Raw genomic sequence first — 19,491 nt, forward strand, 5'->3', positions numbered from 1 at the left:
TCCCCTTTGGAATTAGTTTTTGCTGGTGTGAATGCCCTCTGAGTGTGTTTGTTGATAATGTCTGTGATTCCTTTCTGTTGTTGTAGTTTTGTGATAAAGAGCAGGAGCTTTGGAGTGAAGTCAACTTGAATTTGAATTCTGGCTCCATTGCCTATGGCTTAGTCCATTTGTGGAGCTCTAATGAAGTGCTTGAGACTGTTCTATAAATAATAGAAAATTTTTTTTCATAGTCCTTGAGGCTGGGAAATCCAAGATCTAAGAACCAGCAGGTTCAATGTCTGGTGAAGGCTCTGATCTTTGTTTCCAAAGTGTGCCTTGAATGCTGTGTCCTCACATGGTGGAAAGGGTGGAGGGGGAAAGTGTCCAAGTAGCCCTTTGCAAGGTTCTAATCCATCCTGAGGGCAGAGCCCTCATGGCTTAATCGTTTCACAAAAAGTCTTCACCTTTCTTTCTTCTTAAAAATGTTTATTTATTTATTTATTTGAAAGAGAGGGAGAGGAGTGTGTGTGTGTGTGTGGGAGAGAGAGAGAGAAAGAGAGAGAGAGAGAGAGAGAGAGAGAGACAATGAATCTTCCATCTACTGGTTCACTTCACAAATGGCCTTAATAGGGCTAGGCCAGGCCAAAACCAGGAGCCTGGAACTCCATCCAGCTCTCTCACATTGGTGACAGGGCCTAAACACTTGGGCCATCTTCTGATGCTTTCCAGGCACATTAGCAGGAAGCTGGATCAGAAGTGGAGCAGCCAGAACTCAAACCAGCATCCATATGGGATCTGGCATTGCATGTGGTGGCTTTACCCCCATGCCTTTTAATACTACCACACTGTGGGATTGTTTTAATGTGAATTTGGGAGGGCACCATCATTCAAATCACAGGGATCTACTAGTTGTATGACTTTAAATTAGTTATTTAACCTGAGTCTTACTTTGTAATATAAGGTTGTCAATACATAACCGTCTAAGATTATTCAAGGATTAAATGAGATAGTATATGAAAACATTTTTAGTAAGCATTCAATAATGGGTACTAGCTTTTTATATTAAGGAGGAGGAATGAGGTGTTTGGGTCATCCTTAATAAGCTTACATAGGATTGGGAAGCATTGATGGTTTCATTTGGTTTAGCCAAAACCAGAGTAAAACAAACATGGTCCATTCCATTACTTAATGAGTCAATAAACATTCCCTTTGTGCCAAGCAATATTAGTGGAAATGCAAGCCCAGCAGTATAATTATCGAAATGATGCAGTTTTCCAGTGATCTGTAATGACCCAGTGTACCACGTAGTGCATTCCTTATGCATCCTGATGCTTTGGGGTGAGGGCTAATGAAGAGAGCCGCACAGGTCATAATGATAATAGCAAGGTCAAGGTTGTGGGTTTGCTGCCTGAAACAACCAATGACTGTGATTTAAGGAAAAGGCCTGCCTTTTGATTCCAGAGAAGCCAGACGGTTGAAAATGACACATAAAACGAGGCAGAGAAAGAGTGGCTTCTTGCTCCTGGAAAGGTCCTCAAGGCTCCTGTCCTGCTGGAGCTTCATTCATGTCAGCTGCAGTCTTGCATCCTGCTAAGTGCTTTCCAGGTGTCGTCCTGCTGTATGTGCAAACAGCAGTGTAGGTCTGCTTTACCCCTTTGCTTCTTTAGAGAAATGAGGAATCTTGTCCTTATTCCATTGAAGAGGAAGTGGTGGAGTTGGGATTTGAACCTGTGCTTCTGCAGACTGAGTCATAACCTCTAGCTACTCAGGGCTGCTGCAGGCTGCAGCTCCACTGTGTTTACAGCTTCATTAGTGAAGGAGGGGCCACTTCCTTAAACAACACGGATCCCAGAAGACATAAGATGGATGTTCTTCTTGGTGTCCAGTGTCTAATGAGCATTAAATGTTAGCAGAATCATTTGTGGAAGTGATTCAAGCAACCATCTATTGAATGAGCTCAGTAGTAGTCTGTTTTCTTGTTATTTTATTTGTTTATTCAAATGAACCTTATAAAAACCTACATGTACTCATCATCATGTACTTCACTGAGAGAGTGGAAAAAAGGATTTATCTAATTATTTAATTTTACTTACTCTTTTTAAATGGAAGTTTGGGTATACTATGCATGATTTAGGTGTCATAGATCTCAAATTTTAAAATTTCCACTTTCAGGCAAATACACTTATAATAAAATAGGAACTTTAAAAAAATCAATGAAGTGATCATTTGGGTCATAGCTGCAGTTAAGATACCCCAAAATTCAGATTACTCCAGTTACAATTCCTCCTGGACATTAAGTCGAGTATTCTGGGCAATGTCACTAGTCCTTTCAGATTTATTCCGGATTATTTTACAGCTGATAACACTCTGTGATCCAAAAAGTCCAAGCCATCAGATAGTCCTAAAAGTCCTGGGCAATAAGTTTGATTCTTCCGTGGATCACTTAGTTTTACATTGTTCCCCGATCTTAGCCTGCCTTCACCCCTCAGCAGACACTGTCTACATGTTGAGTTTTATTGGTCTCACAAGGTTCTGGGTGAAACAAAATGAGTTGTTCAAGCAGACTAATCACTTATCCCTTCCCTCCCAACTTGAGCACTTTGTTGGCAAATGCAGCAACCACTCTTAGAGGAAATTCGGAAATGTATACCATGTGCTAGAACTTGGCCTTTTGTTTATTTTAACATTGTTCAACCTAAGTGTAAAACACACTGCTAGGGCCCTTTTAATTTTTTTTTGTTAGATTTTAATTCAACTATAAAGACAATTCAAGTGAGAAACTTTAGTACACTGATTTTGTTCTTTGAGTCATTGCACTGTAATTAGCTGGGTTGAGTTTTAAATGCAGCAGCAGAACATCTTTCTTGTCTGTTTATGTCAAAAAAAAAAGGCTAATGAGCACTTATCAAAAAGATGAACATTTTTTCATTAGATTAACTAAAATCAAAACAGATTTATAATGTACTATTATGTTTCAGCTTGGAATAAATTGAGTAAAATAGCTAGTATCTTCACAGCTTCTCGAGAATCTGGGTGGCAGAATCCACCTCCCCCGCTCCCTCCCCCATGCACTTAGGCTTCAAGAAAGTGCCCATTTAAGATGACTTTCTTTGTGGCATCAAGGCATATTCCCAAAGGGTTTGGAATGGCCTCAATAGTAAAATCTGAATATCTCTGAAGCAGATGTCACCGTTGATTTCCTTTGGATTATGTCAGGGTGCTTTGCTGCCTAAGAATGTAGTTCTTTAGAATTGTTTTTAAAAATGACTTACTCTGCTTCTCATAGTAGTCTGTGGAAATGCTACCTGTGCTCAGCATCACACAGGGCTGTCTTTTATCTTGAGGTTTCTACGGTGTTCCATGTGGATCAGCGTTAGCATTATCAAAAGATGTGGATGATGAAAGCAATTGCTTAGGACAGTTTACGATAAAAACAGAAGTTTCTTTTCATTTTAAATGTCACCCGTATGGTAGGTTATTTTCAAATCATCAAAGACTCTACTCATCAGTCATTACTTACTCTTCCTATATGTGTGCAGCAGAAAGTAATTATCTTTCAGTTGTATAGTATTCAGTGATATGAATATACCACTCTTTATCATTATGCTGATAAATATTTGTGTTGTTTCCAGTTTGGGACAATTATGGACAATGCTGCTGTGGATATTCTTGTATGTGTCTTTTGGTGCATGTAGACAGGCATTTCTATTAGTTCTATGCCAATAGAAGTAGGATATGGGTGTACAATTTTAGGAGGTACTGCCAGATAGATTTTTAGATTGTATATACCAACCTGTGCTCCCACCAGCAGGATGCTGAAGTTCTAGTTGCTCTACAGCCTTACCAACATTTAAAAAAATGTTAGTCATTTTGAGGGATTAAAAAGATAATTATGGTTTTAATTTGCATTTCCTTGATGAGTGTTTAAACCATTTATTATACTTATTGACCATTTGCATATTCTGTTTCATTAAGTGCCTATTCAAGTCTTCTAAAAATTTAGTTATTTATTTGAACACAGAGACAGACAGACAGACAGAGATGGGGTGGGGGTATAGAGAACCTCCATCCGCTGGTTTATGTCCTAAATGCCCGCAACAGGTTGGGCTGGGCTGGGCCAAAGCCAGGAGCCAGGAACTCACTCTGGGTCTCCCATGTGGGTGGTCAGGGACCCAAGTACCTGAGTCCTCCTCGCCTGCTGCCTCCCAGGGTGTGCATTAACAGGAAGCTGGAATAAGGAGTGCGACTGAGATTCGAACTCAGACACTGATGTGGAACATGGGCACCCCAAGCAGTGTCTTAACTGCTATGCTAAATGCCTGCCCCATGTTTTTTTTTTAGATGAGTCTTCTTTTTTTATTGATTTATAAGAATTATTTATATATTTTGGATATGAGCTCTTGGTTGGATATTGATATTGTATACCTTATTGATATCTTGATAAACAGAAATTTTTAATTTTAAGGAAGTTTGATTATTAATATCTTATTGTTTTGTGTAATTTTTAATGTTAAAATTTAAAATTGTATATATTTAATATGTATGAGAAGACTTCAAAAAGGTTGTGGAAAAAAACGGAATTAAAAGGTAAGTCTATTTTGCTGCAGGCAGTTTTGAAATCCATACATACTTCTTTTTCATCACTTGCATTTCCATGAATGTTTTCAGGAGCCTTCATGTAATACAGGGTTTTGAAGTATGCATACATTGTGGAATGGCTAAATTAGCTAACTAATAGTGCATTACCTCACGTACTTACTATTTTCTATGCTGAGAACATTTAAAATCTACTCCCTAAGCAGTTTTCAAGATTATAGTAAATTAACTAAAATCACTATATTGTACATCAGAATGTTGAATATAGTACTCCTATTTAACTGAATTTTTGTATACTTTGACAAACATCGTCACCATGCTGTAAGTGGTTTTTGTGTTCTATATTAGGAGGTTATTCTGTTCACCCCAATGTTAAGGATGTACTCTATGTTACTTTCTAGGAGCTTTTTAATTTTTCCTTTTACATTTAGGGGCATGATTCATACAGCATTGACTTGTTACATACTCTGAGGTGCGATAAAGTTTCACTGAAAGTATTATTAAAATATCATTTTTTTCCTCCACTGTATACCAGTGACATTTGTTTCATAAACTAGGTGCTCTTACAGGAGTGACTGTATTTTTTAGATTTTCTATTCTATTCCATTGATATGATATATTTGCTTTTTGTATGCTAATACCACCATTTCAATTACCTCTCACTTTATAATGAACTTGATATTTGGTAATGTAAGTTATTAAACTTTGTTCTCTCTCATGTTTGTTTTGGCTTTTCTAAGTTCTTTGTCTTTCCTTAGGTTCATTTTATAAGTTTTTCTAGAAAGCTAATGGTTTTTATTGGGATTACATTTAATCTACAGATAATTTGGAGAACTGACATCATCACAATACTTACTTTTCCAGCCCATAGATATGGTATATCCCTCCATTTATGTAGATTTTCCTTACTTTTTCTAAGGAATATTTTGTAGTTTTTTGGTGTACATCTCTTTTACATTTGTTATATTTATTTTTATGTAGCTGTTACTTTCGATGCTACATTTCTTAGGTAGCTTACAGTGTTGTAATGAAAATGGTGTTATTTAAAAGTTCAAGTTTCCGGGGCCGGTGCTATGGCGCAACAGATTAATGCCCTAGCCTGAAGCGCGGGCATCCCATATGGGCACTGGTTCTATTCCCGGCTGTTCCTCTTCCGATCCAGCTCTCTGCTATGGCCTGGGATAGCTGTAGAGGATGGCCCAAATCCTTGGGCCCCTGCACCCGCATGGGGGACCCGGAAGAAGTTCCTGGTTCTTGGCTTCAGATCGGCATAGCTCCGGCCATTGTGGCCGATTGGGGAATGAACCATTGGATGGAAGACTTCTCTCTCTCTCTGCCTCTTCTCAATCTGTGTAACTCTGACTTTCAAATAAATAAATAAATCTTTAAAAAAAAAAGTTCAAGTTTCCAATTTTTAGTTAGTGTACAGAAACAATTTTAAACTGTGATATCTGTATCCAATAACTTTGATAAATTTACTTTTTAGTTCTTAGCTATTTACTTGTATATTATTTTGAGTATTTTATGTACATACTCATATCATCTGTGAGCAATGACTTTTTTCTTTAAAATTAAAAAAAGAATTTTAATTTATTTTCCTATGATACAGTGCGATTTTTAATAGAAGTGTGATTGCAGACATCCTTGTCTCACTCCCAGTTGTAGGGAGAGGAAACTTTAACAATAATATATTTACTATAGATTTAAAAAGATATTCTTTATTAACAGTTTTCCTTTATTAAAGATTTCTCTTTATTCCTAGGTAAGATTTGTTAAAATTATGCATGAATATTGCACTTCATCAAATGCTTTTTTCTAAATCTATTTAATGACCATGATTGGTTAATGGGGGAAATTACATTGATTTATGATTTATTTTCAAATGTAAAATAAGCCTGTATTTTATTGTAAGTTGATTAAGATTTAATCTTATAAATATTTATATCACAAGATTTGATATGCTGATATTTTTATTTGATTTTACCAAATTTTTATACCTTTGTTCTTGAGAGAATGGCCTATTTTCTTTTGTTGTAATAGTTTTCCTTGATCAATAAATTTTAGTATCAAAATTGTATGAGCCCCGTAATACATGTTCAAAAGTAATTTCATTTTATCCACTCTTTGAAGTAAGTTGTATAAGATTGTTGTTAGCTCTTAAACTATTTAAAGAATTCACTGATGAATTCCACTGGGGCTGGAAGTTTTCTTTCTGGGTAGGAGTTTAATCACTGTATGTAATATATTTAATAGAAGATGGCAGTTTCTATTTTCTGTTTCTTTTCATGTCAGCTTTCGTAAGTTAGATTTTCTAAAATGAATTGTCCATGTCATCTAAATCATAAAATTTATTTGTCTAAATTTATTCATAATACCTCTTGTTGGTGCCTGTCAGATCTCTAGCGATATCCTACTTTTAATTTCTTATATTAATAATTTGTGCCTTATTTCTTTATAGTCTTACTGGGGTTTTATCAGTTTTGTTCATTTTTTCCCCAAGACCCACCTTTGAATTTTTCTGTATTTCTCCGTTACTAAGATTGGCAAAATATGGCAAATGGGTCAAATCTATCCCCTTACCTGTTTTTTTTTTATAAATTTGATTTTATTGGAACATAGCCAAAGCCATTCATTCATTTATGCATCTAATATGCTTGCTTTTGTATTACAATGGCAGAGTTGAGTACTCATGACAGATTTTATGGCCCACAAAATCTAATATATTTATCATTTGTCCCTTTACAGAAAATGTTTGCCTATTTCTGTTCCATTATATATGTATCTTTTTTCTATTTCACTGTTTTTTGTCTGTATCTTTATTACTACTCTGTTATACCTTCTTTGAATTTATTTTTCTATTTCTTTCATGCTTATTGAGGTGGATCTTCAGATCATTGTTTGTCATTCTCATATTTTTACTTCACCATTACATTTTCTCTAAGACAGATTAGTTGTATGCCGCAAGTTTTGTATTCATATTGAAACCATTTGCTTATTGACCTTGACAGAATCCGGTGCCCCGACTGGGACTAGAACCTGGAGTACCGGCACCGCAGGCAGAGGATTAGCCTATTGAGCCACGGCACCAGCCCGGGTGCTAAATGTTGTTAACCACATCATTCTAATTTTCTTTTTTAAGGGTTTACTTTTTTTGTTGAAAAGCAGAGTGACATAGAGAGAGGGAGAAACAGAGACAGAGATCTTTTGTCTGCTACAAATGACCACGACAGTGGCTTGGACAGTTTCAAAGCCAGGAGCCTGGAACTACAACTGGGTCTCTCATGTAGGTGACAGGGGCCCAAGTACTTGGGCCATCTTCCACTGCCTCCCCAGGCTCATTAAGAGGGAGCTAGGTCAGATGTGGAGCAGCCAGGACTCGAACCTGCACTCCTATATGGGATATTGGCATTGCAAGCCACATTTTTTTTTTTTTTTTGACAGGCAGAGTGGACAGTGAGAGAGAAAGACAGAGAGAAAGGTCTTCCTTTGCCGTTGGTTCACCCTCCAATGGCCGGCGTGGCCAGTGCACTGCAGCCAGCACACCGCGCTGATCCGAAGGCAGGAGCCAGGTGCTTCTTCCTGGTCTCCCATGTGGGTGCAGGGCCCAAGCACTTGGGCCATCCTCCACTGTACTCCCGGGCCACAGCAGAGAGCTGGCCTGGAAGAGGGGCAACTGGGACAGAATCCGGCGCCCTGACTGGGACTAGAACCTGGTGTGCTGGCACTGCTAGGCGGAGGATTAGCCTAGTGAGCCGCGGCGCCGGCCCTGCAAGCTGCATCTTAGCTTGCTTCACTACAATGCCCCTCCCCTAATTTTCTATATTAAGACTTATTTGAAAGGCAGAGTGGTAGGTTGAGATAAGATCTTCCATCCACTGGATCACTTCCCCAAATGCCTGCAACAGCTTGGGCTAGGCCTTCATCCGCTGCCTTCCAGGAAGTTGGATGGGAAGCAGAGTAGCCATAACTTGAACCAGTACTCTGATATGGACTGCAAGCATCCCAAAGCAGTAGCTGAACCTGCTGCACCACACCTGCCCTTCGGTATTTCAATTAATTTATTTCTGGCTGTTCATTTTGCTGAGTGGGGTGTGTTAAAGCTGCCCATTGTGATTGGGAATTTGTTCCACCTTTGGTTTTGTCTGTTTGAGGCTATGCTATGAAATCTTCATGTTGAATTGACCTTCCTTATCAAAAGTCTCTCTTTGAGATGCAGTGACCTTCTTGCCTTAAAGGTTCATATTGATACTCCCAGGCTCAGACTAACCTAGAAGGTTTATTTTAATCTTTCTCCTTTCTCCAAGTATTTGTGAGTCCTTTCTCCAGACAAGAAACCAGGCCCATTCTGTTTTCATTGTATATACCTATTTGCTCAGGCTTAGGTTCACAGAAAGCTGGTTCAGAGTTGCTAGCCCTATACCTGTAAAAAAGACAGCTTCCAGAGATCATTTAGTTTTCTGCTGGATGACAGGTAATATTCACAGAAAACCTTGATCAAGGCCAGTCAAGGTCAATCAAAGGTTTGTCTTTATTCTAAAGGAGTAGCCCTCCCAGGGACCCAGCTCTTCATGTGTATTCATGATTACTTTCTAGGAATAAATCTCTAGGAGCAGAATTGCTGGGTCAAAGTGCCAAGGAGAACAATCAGATCTTTTGCCCACTTTTATTTTTTAAATATTTACTTATTTATTTGAAAGGGAGAGTTACAGGAGAGAGAGAGAGAGAGAGAGAAAGAGAGAGAGAGAGAGAGAGAGAGATGTCTTCCATTTGCCAGTTAACTCCAAAAATGGACACAACGGCTGGGGCTGGGGCTGGGCCAGGCTCCTGGAACTCCATCCAGGTCTTCCTATGAGTGCAGGGGTCCAAGCACTTGGGCCATCTTCCACTGTTTTCCCAGGCACATTATCAGGGTGCTAGAAAGGAAGTGCAGCAATTGGGACTTGACCTGGTGCCTGTATTGGGATGTTAGCATCATGGGTGGCAGCTTAACCCACTGTGCCACAATGCTGGCCCCTTGCCACTTTTTAATTGGATTATTCTTTGTGTGTTTTATGTATAAAGGTTTTTTTTTTTTTTACTAGATCATCATCATGTGTGTGACTTGTAAATATTTTTTCCCATTCTGTGACTGTCTTTTTCTTGCCAGTCTCCCTGAGGTTATTGTCCTCCTCCTGGCAGCCCTGAAAGCTAACTTCTATATCTTCAGCAATATGAGACTCCTCGTAACCCCATAGGCTTTGTGCCTCATAACAATTACTTTCTTTTGGTTTCTTGGTCTTACTCTGAGCAGGTGCAGCTTAGGAGTCAGCAGGTGCCTTGAGAGGAGGCTCACTTCTCTGCAGCTTACTTTTTTCTAGAATGGTGGCCTCCATTTTTTGTCTCCTTCCAACACTGCAAGCCCACCACAAGCTCTGGGTTGTTGCTATGTATTCAGCTTTCACTCCCCACCTGATGAGTTGGTGAAGATCTTGCTAAGAAACAGCCGTGGCAAGTGCAGAGCTCACTTAGTATGTCACCCTGTCCCCAGGTTGCAGTCTGTGAAATGCTGCTGTCTTGATGACTTTTGGGTACCTTACAACAGCTCTGCATTTATGTTTTACTTAGCTTTTGTAGCTGTTCTCAAGCAGAGCAGTTATTCCGATACTAGTTATTCCATCATTGCTGGGAGCAGCAGTCATCTTTCCACTTAGCACATGTCATTAAATTTGTATGGAAATGAGAGAACACAGTCAAATTGACAAAGCGTTTTAAAATTGACAGGGAAATTGGCTTGCTCATACACTGCAGAGGAGGGGATAAATTGGTACTACCTTTCTGGAGGACATTAATTTATATCAAAAGCTGTAACAATTCATTTGCCCTTTGACCCAGCAATTCTGCTTCTGGAGATTTTTTGCAAGAAAATAATCATGAATATATACAAAAATTTATTTTTAAAAATTTCCACCCCATGACCAAAATTGGAATCAAAACCCTAAGTATGCAATCATAGGGAATGTATTGGATGGTGATATTTCAAAGCAATGGATATAATGGAATTTAGTGTTACATATGATGTAGAAGAGTGTTCAAACCTATTAATGATCTGTTGTTAAGAGCAAGAGATTAAAAAACAACACATGCACTATGAACTCCTTTAAAAGTGCATATGCATTTATACAAGACCATAATAATTCACACGGAAGTGTTGTAGTGGGTAGTATTGAGCTGTTGGATTTTTTCCTCTTGTTTATGCATATTTAAAATTTTTTCTACAGGGTGTGCAAGTTTTGTAAAAAATTTACTGTTGGCAGTCCTAGTTGATAAAGTTTCTTGGCAGACATTTTATTTTATACTGGAGGCCTGGGCTCTGTTTTTAAATATTTATTTATTTATTTCAAAAGCAGAGTTACAGAGAGAGAGAGAGAGAAAGAAGAGATAGAGATCCGCTTATTCCCTCCCCAGATGGCCACAATGGCCAGGGCTGGGCCAGACTGAAGCCAGGAGCCAGGAGCTTCATCTGGGCTTCCAATGTAGATGCAGGGACCCAAGTACTTAGGCCATCTTCCACTGTTTTCCCAGGTACATTAGCAAGGAGCTGTGTGGGAAACAACTGGAAGACAAGCCAGTACCATATGGGATGTTGGTGTCACAGACAGTGTCTTTGAACCGTTACATCATTGTGGTGGTTCCCTGAGCTCTACTTTTATACCCTTAGTAATTTTGCAGATCTTATTAGAAGCAGCACCCTCCTTGGGAATATTTTGTGGAACAAAAGACCTCCCTAGAGTCCAAGGTTAAATTCCCATAGCCACGTTCAAAGGCTTCACCTGTTTCTGGCAGGATGTGGTAAAACCTCAGTGAGGAATCTTTGTACAAAGTGAAAAAGGTTTGCAGCAAACACCTGGATAGGAAGAGAAGATTTATTTCTTATGAGAATATCCTTTTTGAAATCACTGATCAAAACTTAATGCAGGTGCTTTGGTAAAACTAAAATGAAGATTTCTGAAGAACATTCTTATGCGTTGTTGCTTTTTTTTCTCCAAGGTACTTTCTAAGCCCACAATCACTAGTGATGATCTCTTGGGTTTCAAGGCTGCTTCCTAAAAATGCCTGTTCCTTTGCCACCTCATCAAAGAACCAGAGAGTTGAAGATGGGCGGCGGCGGCAGGAGGCCTATGGGTACTTCTTACCCATCCAGACAAGATGGCAAGATAACGACCAGTATGGCCACGTGAACAATGTTGTGTACTACAGCTACTTCGACACCATTATCAACCACTATCTGATCAGGTAGGCTTGGGTTCTGCTGCTGCGGACCCCCGGCTGCCCTCAGCTGACAGTTGCTGTGGGCTGTCCTGGCAGGGAGGTTGCTCTTCTTCCCTTCTGCTGGCGTACCTCTTTGTTGAGCAGACTGAACTTCAGACTATTCCATGGAACAGAAGGAGCAACATGTGGGTGAGGAGTGTGCTACCCCGCTGCTCCTGCAGTCTAGGATGTGTCTGTATCTTGGTCCTTTGCACTAAATTGTCAGCAAATGTGTAGGATTTGAATCTCAAATATTCACCTACAGAACAGACCTCACGTTGTTCAGACTCTGAGCAACTTGAGTACACATTAACCTCAACCCTCAAGGCCTTTTGGTGAGAGCAGCAGCTGCTTCTCCCCCGGGCGGGTACGTAAGTGGGAAGAAAGAGGGAAAATGTAAAGCCGGTTTCTCATGTCCTCTGAGTGCCCTGATTGCACGACTGCCATCTGATAGGTATGTTCGCAAAATTGGTTGGTATATGTTTGGTTAATTTAGTTCTCTGTGAAAGATTGTGTGCTACATGGAGCTTTGCTGCACCTTGCATTAGCTGTGACATTTTGAGCAAATTGTTTAACCTTGTTGAGCCTTCTATCAAAATAACTCACATGTATTGGGAGCTTTCTCTTCTCTAGCCCTGTGAAGCATTTTGCACATAATTTCTTGCTTACACCCAAGACAGCTCTATGAGAAGGTAGCAGAGATTGTCAGTGCCTTGCCTACACCTCCCTGCCTGTACCCTCAGAACACACCGACCTGTCAGCTGTCAGCATCAACATGCTTATGCTAAGGACTTATGCAAGCAGACCAGCAGTGCTGAGGACTTGATACCCCTTTAGGAGCAGCCTTCAAGCACTGGCTGATGGGAGCTGGTGTGTAAATACTCCAGCCTGTTCCCCCTTGGGTGAGGTGACTCTAAAGTGCACACTTTCCACAGGCTTCCAGGCTTCCCTAGTTTGTTTATGCTCCAGTTGCCCAGATTGGTAGCTGTTTTCTTTAAAAAAAGAGAAATAAAATTTACAAAATATCGAATCCAATATTTTAACCACTTTAAGGTATACAATTCTGTGAGCTGTAATATAGTCATAATCTTATACATTACCAAATTCCAGAAGTTATAAAAGAAAAGACATCGAATACCTTTAGTCACTCTCAAGTCCTCTCTCTTCCCATCCCCTAGCAACCACTAAACTACTTTCTATCTCTGTGGATTTACCTGTTCTGTTTTTTATATATAATATAATATATTATGCGACCTTTTGTGTCTGATTTTCTTTACTTAGCATGATGTTTTCAAGGATTGTCCCACTGTTGGTGGGAATGCAAACTGGTAAAGCCACTATGGAAGTCAGTCTGGAGATTCCTCAGAAACCTGAATATAACCCTACCATACAACCCAGCCATCCCACTCCTTGGAATTTACCCAAAGGAAATTAAATCGGCAAACAAAAAAGCTGTCTGTACCTTAATGTTTATTGCAGCTCAATTCACAATAGCTAAGACCTGGAATCAACCCAAATGCCCATCAACAGTAGACTGGATAAAGAAATTATGGGACATGTACTCTATAGAATACTATACAGCAGTAAAAAAGCAATGAAATCCAGTCATTTGCAACAAAATGGAGGAATCTGGAACACATCATGCTGAGTGAATTAAGCCAGTCCCAGAGGGACAAATTTCTTATGTTCTCCCTGATCGGTGACAACTAACTGAGCACCAAAAAGGAAACCTGTTGAAGTGAAATGGACACTATGAGAAACGGTGACTTGAAATTTCATCTTTTTTTTTTTTCAAAGAGATGGATACAGCAACCTTTGCTTTGAGAGTCCTGTGTCTCTCTTGTGTGCTGTGTGATCCTCAGTTTTCCTATTAAGTTTACTTTTTGTGTGTTTGACAGTAATTCCTCTAGAAATGGCTCATCCTTGCTTATGAGTAATAAGCTATCTTTTTTGGCACTTATTTTAGCTTTTGGGAGCATGTATGCTTTATACTCTGCAACCAAGAGCATAAAGTGAAAACTGTATTTGAAGTTATTTGTAATTGCCCATCGTTTGTCACATAGGAAACTGGATCATGAATTTTCCAACTCAGGGCTGTACTTAGAAATGATACTCCTTGCGCTCTCTTTGAGTTGCCTCTTTATTTTTAAAGAATTGTTTATTTATTTATTTGAAAGGAAGAGCAATAGAAAGGGGAGAGGGAGACACACACACACACACACACACACACACACAGATCTTCCATCTGCTGGTGCATTCCCTAAATTCTCATATGCCCACAATAGTTAGGGGTCTGGGCCAGGCTGAAGCCTGGAGCCAGGAACTCCAATCTCGTCTCCCAAAGAGGTGGCAGGGGCCCAAGTTCTGGGCCGTCTTCCCATTGCCTTCCCAGGCACATTTGCAGGAAGCTGGACTGGAAATAGAGGAGCTGAGACTCAAACTAGCTTTCTGGTATGGGATGCTGATATTTCAAGCAGGGGCCTCATCCACTGCACCCCAGTGCCTGCCCCTGGGTTGCCTCTTGAGTCACCTCAATACCACTGAGACCTAGCAGTGTTTGATTTTTGGCTTTTAGATGTCTTGCCTTCATGCACGGAGCCTCTGGAAAGGTTGTGTGCAGCTAATGGTGGTTGGCGCTCTCTATCCAGTGGAGATTGCATCTGTGAGGTCCTCATTTGCTATGAACTGCATCGCTCATCACCAGTATTGATGGGGCTTGGCAGCGTGGGAGCAAGGATGCCTGCCAGAGTCACGGCCTGTCTCTGGTAGAAGTCTTCAGGTGTTAGCACACATTGGCTCTTACAACACTCAGACTGCTGTGCCTCGGGACTTTCTGGATATGATTTTGTAAAGAAAATGGATTTACTTTAAACATTTTTTGGGAGATGGGAGGATTACTCAGTAGCTTGCATGTGAACTATGCAGCAAAGCTGGTACCACGTGAAAGGTTGGGGGCATGGGAAGCCCAGGTAGGGAGTGGCGACATCGCCCCATTTCGCTTGTGTGAGGCAATGAGAGGAGAAGCTCCCACAGTGTGCATCCCAGCCCAGGGCTGCACTGTGGCTGCAGCCCCCTTCCAGCTTGGCTTTGTAAGGGTGGTCAGTACTGTGCTTTTGCCAGACACCCACGGGATCATCCACTGGCAACATTCTTGCCTAGAACATTCCTCATGTATGGGGACTTTCTCCAGGATGGGGGCCGGGGAGCTGTGGAGAGCCCACCAGGAAGAGTGAGAAGGAGCAGCCCAGGCCACAGCCTGCCCAGAGTCCCCATCGCTGTGACACGTGGAAGGGGTTAAGTCATTCTTGAACAGTTTATCGCTCATCAATTGTAATTAAATATGTTTATATTAAATTATGTTCTGTAATTAATGTAAAATCTTTTAGCCTATGCTGTTATTAGAACCAGATGCTGAAGTACCAACAATATTTCAACATGACTGTGCTGCCTCGCCAGCTGTCTAACTGTAATTACTTTAATCTCAGCTTGTTATCTAATTATCACCTTTGTAAAGGGAAAAGTACTCTCTAATGCTTACTGATTGTTTCAGATGATGATGAAGAGCGGGGAACAGCTGTCAGAGATCGTGGGCCCTGCTTATCACAACCAAGGAACTCATCCTGAAGTGTATTCAGGGCCAAAACTGCTGGAGGAGGACGTGCCAGGCGGGAACTGGGGACTGGCCAGCGAGGGGGGACAGGTGGTGTGGTGGCTCAGGGTGCAGCCCCGTGGAGAGACTGTCAGGTGACACCTGCCTCTTCCAGCAGTGCTGGGGGTCAGGGTTCCTAATGCATGGATGACTCAGCCGCCTTGTGTAGACATGGAGGCAGTGGCAGCGCTGGACTCCAAGGCAGAGGTCCGTCAGGAGGGCTATATTCGAGAAAGCTTGGGCAGCAGCACTTGGCGAAAATGTATGTAAATCCTAAGTGGTAATCATTCTTCCTTTTTAAAAAAAGAGCTTCAAGGTGGGTGTTCTCCATTTGCATCTTAGACGTAGTAGCCAAATCTGAAATGATTGAAATATCTGCCTCGATGCCAGCAACACGGCATTATCAGATCATTTTCCAAATCAGATTTAAGTTCTCTTTCCTTTGGGGACTGGAATGATCCTCTGTGTTGCTTATCCGTAAGTGGTTCACCAGCCGTAGTAATCAGTCAGAATTACGGGGCACTCCTGAGGCACCTAAGGAAAAGAAACTGTTTGAGAGTGGCCTCTGGTATTTTATGTAGGCATTTGCACGTTAGCTGCTGAAGTGGTCCCTGGACTTTATTCCTAAATAATCATTAAAGCAGGTTCCCCTAGGATGTTTCTTAAATTTTTTTTCTTTTTTAAAGATTTATTTATTTCTTTATTTGAAAGGCAGAGAGAGAGAGAGTGCACTTTTCCATCTGTTGGTTCACTCCCCAAATGACTATAATGACCAGGACTGGGCCAGGCCAAAGCCAGGAGCTTCTTCCAAGTCTCACATGTGGGTATAGGGACCCAAGCACCTAGGCCATCTTCTGCTGATTTCCTAGGTACATTAGCAGGGAGCTGGACTGGAAATGGGACAGCCAGGACTTGAACCAGCACCCATATGGGATGCTGGCATTGCAGACAGAGGCTTAACCAATGCAGCAGTGCTGGTCCCTCTTAAGTCTTTATAGCCTCGTGTTCTTTTGTTTGTTTGTTTGTTTAAAGATTTATTTATTTGAAAGTCAGTTACAGAGAAGGAGAGGCAGAGGCAGAGAGAGAGAGATAGAGAGAGATCTTCCATCTGCCGGTTCACGCCCCAAATGGCTGCAATGGCCATGACTGGGCCAGGCTGAAGCCAGGAGCCAGGAACTTCATCTGGATTTCCTACTTGGGTGCTGGGGCCCATGGACCTGGGCCATCTGCTGCTTTCCCAGGCATATTAGCAGGGAGCTGGCTTGGAAATGGAGTAGCTAGGACTCAAACTGGCACCCATATGGGATGCTGGCAACGCAGGCAGTGGCTTTACCCTCTATGCTACAGTGCTGTCTCCTAGCCTCTCATTCTTTACCTCTCAGGGCCATATCCTGGTCAGAGAGGAGTTAAGCAGATGGCGAGGCTGTCTGGGGAAGGATCTACTTATGGGAGCGAGCAGGCTAATGGGAATAGTCTGAGTCAAGAAGAGGTTGTCACAATAGGGTCCCTTTGAGAAAGGGAAGTAGGGGACTTCTTTTTAAAGCTTAGGTAATAAAGAGAGAAATAAAAGACAAGAAAGAAGTAGGAAAGCACAGGTGAAAAAGGCCAGAAGCAGCTGTCTTAGAGGCAAGGATAGGTGAGGAGCACTGAGGAGTGTCATGGATGCTTCAGTTCCAGTCCAGGCGCAACCCCTTTAATAGCTGGGCAGCCTCAGCTATTTTCAGTCACTTTCTTTAAAGTGCTGTATAGCCCGTCGTTGTTAGGCTGATACTTAGGTGTTACTGTTTGCAAAGCATATAGTAAGTCATCTGTAAGCAGTAGGCTCTGTTACTCTGCAAGAATGAAGCCAGGAAACTGCCCAGAGTGGGACTATCAGAATGGTGAGGGGAAATCAGTGAAAGTTCTCTGGAAGTGCCTTTTCTAACATAGAGGTGCCTTTTCTTTTCTTGTCTTGTCTTGTCTTGTCTTTTCTTTTCTTTTCTATACAGGCAGAGTTAGAGAGAGAGAAAGAGAGAGAGAGAGAGAGAGAGAGAGAGAGAGAAAGGTCTTCCTTCTGTTGGTTCATTTCCCAAATGGCCGCTGGCGTGCGATCCGAAGCCAGGAGCCAGGTGCTTCCTCCTGGTCTCCCATGCGGGTGCAGGGCCCAAGGACTTGGGCCATCCTCCACTGCCTTCCTTGGCCACAGCAGAGAACTGGACTGGAAGAGGAGCAACCGGGACAGAAGCCGGTGCCCCATCCGGGATTAGAACCCGGGGTCCCAGCACTACAGGCAGAGGATTAGCCAAGTGAGCTGTGGCACCGGCCCAGGAAGTGCGTTTTCTAACAGTGACAGATGTAGATATTTGAAAGATGTTACTTGGATTTCAGACAGGAAAAGAGAAAGCTTTCCAGGGACCTTCCTACAAGGACTTGGCATCAAAGGAGTTGGAAGGGCTCAAAGAGCAAAAGGGGGGGGGGGCAGTAGCGTAGTGCAAAGGTTAGCAGCTGTCCAGATGTTCTTACCTTTAGACCTGGGGGAACAGAGAGGAAGTGGCATTGCCAGGGCCCAGGAGCCCGTGCAGGCGCTGGGATCCTGGAGGCAGCTGTGCCAGGCCAGTGCTGGGAACTGGAGGGGACACTAGGATCTGGGGCTGGGGAGGAGGAGGTAGTTACAAGCTGGAGCCCAGGCCTACTGCACTGGAGGGTCACTGACAGGACTGGAAGAGGGAGAGTACTGTCTTCCCTTCCTGTTTTCCAAACTTCTTCCAGTGCTGCCCTCTGCTAGGACCAAATCAGAAGTCAGCTAACAAGGCAGTCTGTGGGATCTTCGTGCCCCTGAAACAAAAGCAGAGCATGGAAGGGTGGGGCTGGGACTGAGAGCAAACAGGCAGATGACCAGCAGTGGAGTGAGGCCACCTTGGCCTGCGGCATCTCTTCTAGCATCCCTCATGGGTGTTCTTAAGTCACTGCAAAGAGCCTGGGTCCCCTTTGCTGGCTGAATAGAGGCTCTGCTAGGCTCTGCAGGCTGCTACCACCCACAGCCCACACCCCAGGTGATCCTTGCCAGTTTCATTGTAAGTCTCTCTTCATCCTACCACCCCCAGTCTGGCATTTTGGAAGAAGGGTGAGTAAGTAGCCTGTCACCGATTTGATTAATATCTGCCTGGTTTTTCTTTTCTGGAGTGAAAAAAAAAAAAACAAAACTACTAGATCTACATTTTTATTTTCACTCCGGCAAGGACCAAATTAATGAAAGCATGCCTGTTTTATTTTCCCTGTGAGAGCAGCACCACTTAGCAGCTGAAGACCATAAGCTGGAATCACACAGGTGCACCTCAGTTCCCTGCTCTTTCCTACTTGTATGACCCAAGGCACTTATCCTTTCTCTGACTCTGTGTTTGTCTCAAACAGGGAATACGAGTTTCCCCTTGTGATGTCTGGCTGGGATAATGTTTGTAAATCCCTTAACACAGAGCCTGGAACATGGTATGCAATCAAAGAGCATGGCTGTCATACAAGGAGAGTTCAAAAAGTTCATAGAAAAACGGGAAGATAATGCTATTCCTGTGTCTGCTGTTGGATTCCATCCCTGCCACCCACAGAGGTGGACATCAACACCCAGCACTGAATTCTGCAGCTGTAGCACCATGCTCTAAAGCAGCATGTGCCACACAAAGAGAAGGAGAGGCAGAGAGAGAGAGAGAGAGAGAGAGAGAGAGAGAGAGAGAAAGAGAAAGGGGTCTTCCGTCCTCTGGTTCATGCCCCAGTTGACTGCAATGGCCAGAGCTGCACCAATCAGAAGCCAGGAGCCAGAAGCTTCTTCCAGGTCTCCTACGTGGGTGAAGGGACCCAAGCACTTGGGCCATCTTCCACTGCTTTCCCAGGCCATAGCAGAGAGCTGGATTGGAAGTGCAGCAGCTGGGTCTCGAACCAGTGCGCAAATGGGATGCTGGCACTGCAGGCAAAGGCTTTACCTGTTATGCCACAGGGCCAGTCCCAAG

General features: G+C 42.3%; 1 protein-coding gene across 6 annotated transcripts in view; it reads left to right on the forward strand.

Annotated features, from left to right (window-relative positions):
• LOC100346516 (uncharacterized) overlaps nucleotides 1-19,491 on the forward strand; it is a 254,537-nt gene that overhangs the window by 115,242 nt on the left and 119,804 nt on the right. For all 6 annotated transcript variants that reach the window (XM_070071938.1, XM_051825757.2, XM_051825765.2 and 3 more), the window contains one exon: nucleotides 11,602-11,847. In XM_070071938.1, coding sequence (XP_069928039.1) covers nucleotides 11,630-11,847 — 218 coding nt within the window. In that variant the 5' untranslated portion in view covers nucleotides 11,602-11,629. The remainder of the gene's footprint in view (nucleotides 1-11,601; nucleotides 11,848-19,491) is intronic.

The sequence above is a fragment of the Oryctolagus cuniculus genome, chromosome 1, assembly GCF_964237555.1.
Source record: "Oryctolagus cuniculus chromosome 1, mOryCun1.1, whole genome shotgun sequence".
NCBI classification, from domain to species: domain Eukaryota; kingdom Metazoa; phylum Chordata; class Mammalia; order Lagomorpha; family Leporidae; genus Oryctolagus; species Oryctolagus cuniculus.